Source organism: Coffea arabica, chromosome 7c (assembly GCF_036785885.1).
Source record: "Coffea arabica cultivar ET-39 chromosome 7c, Coffea Arabica ET-39 HiFi, whole genome shotgun sequence".
Classification (NCBI taxonomy): Eukaryota; Viridiplantae; Streptophyta; class Magnoliopsida; order Gentianales; family Rubiaceae; genus Coffea; species Coffea arabica.
In genome coordinates this window covers 13646538-13654360 of record NC_092322.1, presented here as the reverse complement: position 1 = coordinate 13654360, position 7823 = coordinate 13646538, and the positions used below count along the sequence as shown (strand labels likewise).

General features: G+C 36.7%; 1 protein-coding gene and 1 pseudogene across 1 annotated transcript; one reads left to right on the top strand and one right to left on the bottom strand.

Moving 5' to 3' along the window:
• Positions 1-293: 293 nt before the first annotated feature.
• Positions 294-2435, bottom strand: LOC113699026 (trimethyltridecatetraene synthase-like). Its single transcript, XM_027219064.2, has 2 exons — positions 1337-2435; positions 294-1004 (listed from the first exon to the last, which is right to left on the bottom strand). Exons 1-2 carry the CDS (start codon positions 2240-2242, stop codon positions 381-383), a joined length of 1530 nt encoding a protein of 509 aa, XP_027074865.1. The 5' UTR covers positions 2243-2435; the 3' UTR covers positions 294-380.
• A 2530-nt stretch (positions 2436-4965) lies between these two features.
• LOC113699590 (uncharacterized) lies at positions 4966-6205 on the top strand (annotated as a pseudogene).
• The last annotated feature ends 1618 nt before the right edge of the window (positions 6206-7823 follow it).

Genomic DNA, 7823 nt, shown 5'->3' with positions numbered 1-7823 from the left:
CAGTGGCATGGCTTAGAGGTGCACAGGAATTGATGGAAGATGCTAAGAGGAAAGATGGCAGAGAGCACATTGCTTTGACTGTGTGCCTGCTATTGCAGATTTAAATTAGCATCAGAATTTTATAGAATGTATTTGAAACATCAGGGGTGTGCATATTCACAGTTTCACATAATTGTGAACAAATTTGGAATTCAATACGCATAACAATCTCAGTGATTACGCATATGCCATGCACCAACTACAAGGGTTTGTAGCGTTGTAGCAATTGGCAAACACATATAAGCGCAGCTACAAATTCTAAACTTGCAGAGCTGATTTATTTGAACACAAGTTGATAATGATGATACTGGGAGATCAAACATACACGTAGTGAATCATAGTCAATAAAGATTACGAGGAAGCCGAGGCTCAACAATGGCAACAAGTGGGATTTTTCTTGGTGTAGTAATGCCGAATCTTTCTTCCATGTCCAGGTCCTCAGGTTTCATGTCATTTGGCAACTTCCATCTGTATCCATGTAAAAGATTGGCCAAACTAGATTGGATAACCTTGAGGCCTAAACTATACCCTGGGCACATTCTTCTTCCAGCACCAAATGGCAAGAACTTACAGTCTTGCCCTTTGAAGTCAATGTCCTTTCCCATGAATCTGTCGGGGCAAAATACCTCTGGCTTCTCCCACAATTCAGGGTCCCTCACAATTGACCAAACGTTGACGATGACTCGAGTTCCCTTTTGAATATCGTACCCTGCAACTTTGCAATCTTCGCGAGCACATCTTGGCACTAGCAATGGGACCACGGGATGCATACGCATTGTTTCTTTAACAACAGCCTCTATGTAAGGAAGATTTGGCATGTCCTTCTCGTTCACCCATCGATTCTGACCGATAACACGGTCGAGTTCTTCGGCTGCCTTGTTGAATATTTCTGGGTTTTTCAGTAGCTCCGAAATGGCCCATTCTACTGTAGTCGCTGAGGTCTCGGTTCCACCAGCAAGTAGGTCCTAGAGTTCAATCATTACGCAAAGTGCAGCAAGAAACGTTTTTAAGTTGCAAATTGACTGTACTTGGCCAACAATTTTCTTACTTACTTGAGTACCTTTATCAAAAGCAATTTCTTTTAGAAGGATTAAAAAGAATTTTCTTGTTAATTCTGCCTCCACTGAAAAATTTTCATCAAACTACAAAGATCCTGACTACTTTCTCTCAAGTTTTCAGTAGCAAAGAAAATTTTGAGGAGTATTCAAGTTCAAAAGATCACTGACTATTTTCTCTCAAGTTTTCAGTCGTTTAAAAGTTGACAGCATGCGTTGTGCAGTTTGTAAGTAACATATACCAGAGTCAATGCCTTGACTCCACGCCTCTCTAACTTCACCTCCAAAGTGGGATCATCTGCAAGGCCCAGAAGGACGTCCACCAAGTCCTTGCTGACGCAATTAGTGTCGTCCTTCCTTTGGGCATTATGCTCATCGAGAACATGCTCCAGAAACCTATCAAATTTCTTGCTCAAGATTTTCATCCTCTTGATATACCCCTGCAAATCCAAGAAATCGATCCAAGGTATGAAGTCACCAATGTTAAACACACCAGTCAGCAAAAAAAGCTCGTCCATCATTTGCCTGAACTCGTCGGGCGTGACAATTGAGTTCTCAGACTCATCAATGTATGTTTTCCCCAGGACCATCCTGCTAATCACGTTCAAACTTCCTGTTGAAAGATAATCTTTCAACACGACAGGCTTGCCTGATGACTTGAATAGCTGTAGCAGAAGCGAATTCATTTCTTCCACCCGAATATGTTCATATGATTCGAGTCTTTTTGCACTGAATAATTCCGTAAGGAAAATCTTACGTGCCTGGCGCCAATATGGTCCGTAAGCGGACCAAGTCATGTCGGTGCAATCATAAGAGTTATATTTTCCGGATGCAGTTTTAGGCCTCCCTGCAAATGTGACGTCCATGGTTTTGAGGAAAACTTTGGCCATCTCCACGGAGGAGCCAACGACAACTGGGAAGGTGCCGAATTGAAGGTGCATTAGGGGACCATATGTTAGGGAGAGTTGATGGAGTGAACGATGAGGAAGGGTGCCAATGAGGTTTAAGTTTCCAATTATAGGCCATTGCCTTGGACCCGGTGGGAGGTTGAGTTTTTGCTGATGGAAATGCTTCGAGAGATGGGCGATAACCACCGTTGCAACCCAGGCGAGTGCATATACAGCCCAGGTGGGAGAAAAGCTTTCCATTTTCTGGGAGTAGTGGGGGTGGTGGTGGTGGCAGAAGATAGCAGAATGTAGCACAAGGAAGGTGGTTGAGTATGTTTGGAATGTGGAGGGGGCCGGTATTTATAATGAGCAAAGGCTTGGAAGTCACTAAATAACTACTACCAAGAACTCACCATGCAAATTATTGTAATCGGCGGCATCTTGGTTATTTAGCTGGTCCATTCTACTTTTCAAATACGTTAGCTGTTTTAAGAGCATCCACAGCAATGTATAATGGGGGTATAATCCCCCCATTACACCGCTCCATGACACGGTTGGAAGACCAACCGTGTCATGGAGATTACACGCACAATACTGATTAGATGACACGTACAATATTGATGATACGTGTCATGGAAGATGTTATGACCGTGTCATGGAGATTACACGCACAATACTGATTAGATGACACGTACAATATTGATGATGCGTGTCATTGAAGATGTTATGGGATCCAAACGGCATTACAATACTAGCAAACATCCAAATAGCCAAAATGAGACAGCATTTTACTTGGTCATTTTTTGAAACATTTTACAATGGTCATTTTTGGAACCAATCATTTGACAATGGCCTTTTTTTACAACAGCTATATTTTAGCAACGGATAATTTATTTTACTTCCTATAAATACACAAATTAATTTTTTTATTTCACCTCACAATCTTCTACTCCATTATCTCTCCTACTCCCTTATTCATTATTTTCAATCTCTTTACATAATTTTATAAATTTCAGTATTTTATCATTATAGATGAGAATCTTAGTAGTTTTAGAAATATGTTAAATAGTCCAAATATAGAAAATTCATCCGCTTCACAAAATCAAAACCACCAAAATTATCCAAATTTGCCAAATTATCCATTTCCAATTCCAAATTACCCAAATTTACCCAATTCCAATCATTCATCAAATTTCCAAAATCCACCACATTTTCCATATCAAATTCCCATGTATCCGTCACCTAATTATTTTAATCATTCTATGGGAAATCACTATACACCGAGGTATTATAACCTTGGTATGGGTTGTGAAGGCTCAACGACTCCGTCGGAGATAAGGAAGGATTTTGATTTCGCCAGTCAACAAGATAATGCAACACCAACAGAGTCAATTTAGGATTCTCAATTTCCACCGTATTCAACACAACGTGAGGTAGAAAATATAAATCTCACAAATGAGGCGGTGGAAGAACCTGACCGTAAATGTGTTCCATGGAGTGTGGATGATGACAAGATTCTTGCAAGTGCTTGGCTCACAATTTCAAATTGCAGCGTTGTGGGTAACTCTCAAAATGAAAAAAGTTTTTAGAAATGAGTCGTCGACTACTTCAATGAGAATCGAAAATCTGGACCACCACGAAAATATAAAGCAGTGAAATCACATTGGCATTGGTTGAGTCGGATGGTTAATGAGTTCAACCAATATTACAACAGATTGGTCGGCAAACATCATAGCAGGTGGAATGATGACTAGATCAAGCAACACGCACGTGAGCTATTTCATCAGAATAATAACAAGCATTTTTTACATGAACATGTGTGGGTGTTGTTGAAAAATGATCCGAAGTGGAAAGTAAATACTCCTATGCAACGTTCTTCAAAAAAGATAATAACCGATGAAAGCGGGGCATACACTTATTCATCCAATACGAATTCAAATTTTGACATCAATGATAATGAAGCACGTGAAGTTCACCCACCTGGTCAAAAAGCATCAAAGAAGGGAAAGAAAAAGGCAAAATCAAATGTGAGTGAGGAATTTGATCAAATCCGAAAAGTGTTGATGCAGCAAAAAGAAGAAAAATTGCAGGCTATGGAAAACTTGGCAAATAAGTTATAAAGTTATAATTTTCAAAGTGATTATGAAATATTACTCAAGGATACCACGGGTATGACCGATTAACAGCTTCGAATTCATGAGCAAATGTGCTTCATCCTAAAAGCCAAATATAATATTTCTTAGTCTATTTTTAATTTTATTTTACTATACGGTGCAATAAGATGCAGAAAAAACCATGTTGTATCATATTAATCACTTATGTAGTACATTTATGGCGTAACTAGACACAAGCTATGAAATCCGACCATGGATTCGAAACCAAGCTATAAAATCTGGCCATGGATTTGAAACCAATTTATGAAATCCTGCCATGGATTCGAAACCAGGTTATGAAATCCAGCTATGGATTCGAAACCAACATATAAAATCCAGCCATGGATTTGGAACGAGGTTATGAAATCCAGTCATGGATTCGAAACCAAACTATGAAATCCGGCCATGGATTTGAAACCAAGCTAACGAAGTTTTAAATTTCATCATTTTAAATTAATATAATATTCATAAACTTATAATTTATATTAGATAAATATAATTATACTTAATTAAATAATTGTAATATATATTTATATAATATATTATGTATATGTATATAACAATTATAAATATATTATATAATATAAATATAATATTAATTATATAAATATATATTATATATATTCATTATAATAAGTCAGAAGACTAGCCGTTGGAAAATTAGCCGTTAGAAAAATGAGCCGTTGGAAAACTAGCCGTTATAACACTAGCACTATATTTGTATTGGCAAGACGCAATACATTGCCACCAAATACTCAACAGACTCAAAAAATGTATTAATATCCTGATATCTCTCTTATAGAAGAAATTTAAAAGTTTTTAGCCGATGAAATGATGGATGACATTGATGATCAAATTATGAAGATGTTGGAGCAATGGCAAACGCAACATACATCTTCAAGTCGTAACATCCGTCCACACAGTCGAAGATATTACAATTGAGAGCGTGGTGTTAGACATGTTCGACTTGTTAATGACTATTTCACCAACGAGCCAGTGTATCCTTCACATATATTCCGCTGACGATTTTGAATGAGAAGGGAATTATTCCTTCGAATTGTGGAGTCGATGACAAATCATTCAGAGTTTTTTCAAATGAGGGTCAATGCAGCTGGCAAAAGAGGACTTTCTCCACTTCAAAAAACCACAGCAGCTATCCGACAATTAGCATATGGAGCACCTGCTGACCAATTGGACGAGTACATAAGGATGTGTGAATGCACTGCAATCGAATGTTTGTCACAATTTTGTTGGTGCGTGATCGATATTTTTGGAGCACAATACTTGAGAAGGCCTAATACTAATGATGTTGAACGTTTACTTCAATTGCATTCTGAGCGCCATGGTTTCCCCAAAATGCTTGGTAGCATTGACTGCATGCATTGGCAATGGAAGAATTGTCCCGTGGCATGGAAAGGTCAATTTACTCGAGGTGATCAAGGATCTCCCACAATAATGCTAGAAGCAATTGCATCAGCAAATTTGTGGTTATGGCATGCATTTTTTGGCATCGCGGGATCTAACAATGACATTAATGTACTCAATCAATCTCCACTATTTAACGACGTGTTACACGGATATGCTCCTGATATTCAATTTATGGTAAACGGCACACAGTACAACAAAGGATATTGTCTAGCAGATGGCATATATCCAGAATGGACAACATTTGTTAAAAGTTTTACATCTCCTAAAGATCCAAAGAGGATCAAATTTAAGCAAATACAGGAGGCTGCAAAAAAAAGACGTCGAGCGAGATTTTGGAGTGCTCCAATCTCGTTGGACAATTGTACGTGGCCCAGCTCGATTTTGGCATAAAGCTAAATTGAAAGATATAGTATACACATGCATCATATTGCATAATATGATTGTCGAGGATGAGGGAGATGCAATAAAAAACTGGGATAATGATGATGAAGAACCAACGATCCCTGTGACTCAAGTCGAAAATTTTCACCATTATCTTCAGAGGAATGCGAAACTACGTGATCGGAAAGTACATCATCAACTTCTGTTGGATTTGTTCGAGCATTTTTGGGAACGATTTGGAGGCAATAATAATAAAAATTAGTATTCGTTATATTATTATTGGTATTTTATTTAATTTTAATATTATGTCGTGCAGTTAAATTCAGTAGATAGGGTATTATTAATGAATAATGGATTATTATGATATTTTCACATTTTGAGGTGTCACGTCAATAATTTATTTTTAAAAATAACCATTTTTAAAATAATAAATTTATTTATTTATGGGTTATGAGTTATGCATTGTTAAAATAAAAGAGGGGAGAGAGTATAATAAAAGAGGAGATAGTGGAATGCTGATGCGGCATGTGGATCCATGCTATTATATTCTGTGAGTGTAATCCATTGTGGATAAGAGTGTAATAAAAAGAGGAGATAGTGAAATGCTGATGTGGCATGTGGATTACACCCTAAAGGGTGTAAACCATTGTAGATGCTCTAAGGGGCAATGCAAGAGCAAAATAAAATTTTTACAAAATTTGTCAGTGCAAATGTGAGCTAAATTGAAAAATTACGAAATTTTGTAAGCCTCTGATTATTGATCTCTAACATGGCTCCGCCCTTGACTTAACATGGCTCTGTCAGTACTGAATGGTCCGACCGTCCAGGTGGTGTCATGGCCACTAAATTAACACTTGAACAACCTCCTTTCTTTGCAAATCTGCGCAGGTTTACAGTTCAAAGCAATGCGTTTTCTTCCATCAACTCCCCTCATCAATGGCAGAGGTTGCTTCTATTTCCTAGGCCATCCCACTGGGTTGGTGCTACTTACCATATTTGTTGTGCAATTTCACAGAAAAAGAGCATATGCTCAAGTCTTTCCGTTTCCCAATTCTCTGCCTAATTATTTCATTCACATATAAGATTATTAGGAGACATTTCCAGATAAAATGTTTAACTTATGCTTAATTTTAATACTCCAGGGAATATTATTAAATGTGCTTACTGAGATGATATAATTTTGGTCTTTGGTTTATGTACATGGACCTATATATATTGTCTTACGTGTGTTTTCAAATTGAATTCTTTTCTTCTTAGGTTTATATCATGTCAAACAAATATCTCTCACCATAACATGTAGTTGAAAGTTATTGAATTTAACATAAGATAATTGCAACTATAAGTGTACCAAAGATGGAAAGAAAGTAGTTCAAATTACAAAATAGAAATGCTAGTAATTGTTAAAGAAATACTATTGTGTAAAAATAATGATAGTTAGAGTATGGAAGTTTTTGAGAATATCTGAGGAGGCATCTATTGATAAAGGCATATTGTCAATTAGATCAATTAATTTCTCCTTCATATTTTCTTTCATTTATTTTAACGAAGAAGAGAATTTTATTTATTCACATAAAAGCTGTACAAATAGGAGAAAATACATGAAAAAGACGCAATGGAAATGCAAATAGAAGTGACTTCCTTCAAATCAGAGAAACCAATAACAAAAAAAAAAAAAAACTAGAAAGCTCCAAATTTTCTTATAATTAAATGCATATAAATGTTTGTAGTTGCAAATGAATTGTAAGCCTTCCCAGACAGATTTTCAAGCCCTACGAGAAAGTTTAGACTTGAATAAACTTAAATCTAATAAAAACTAAAAAACAAAAAACAAAAATTCTCACTAAGAAAAAAAGATATTTCCACTGAGAAAATACTAGGAT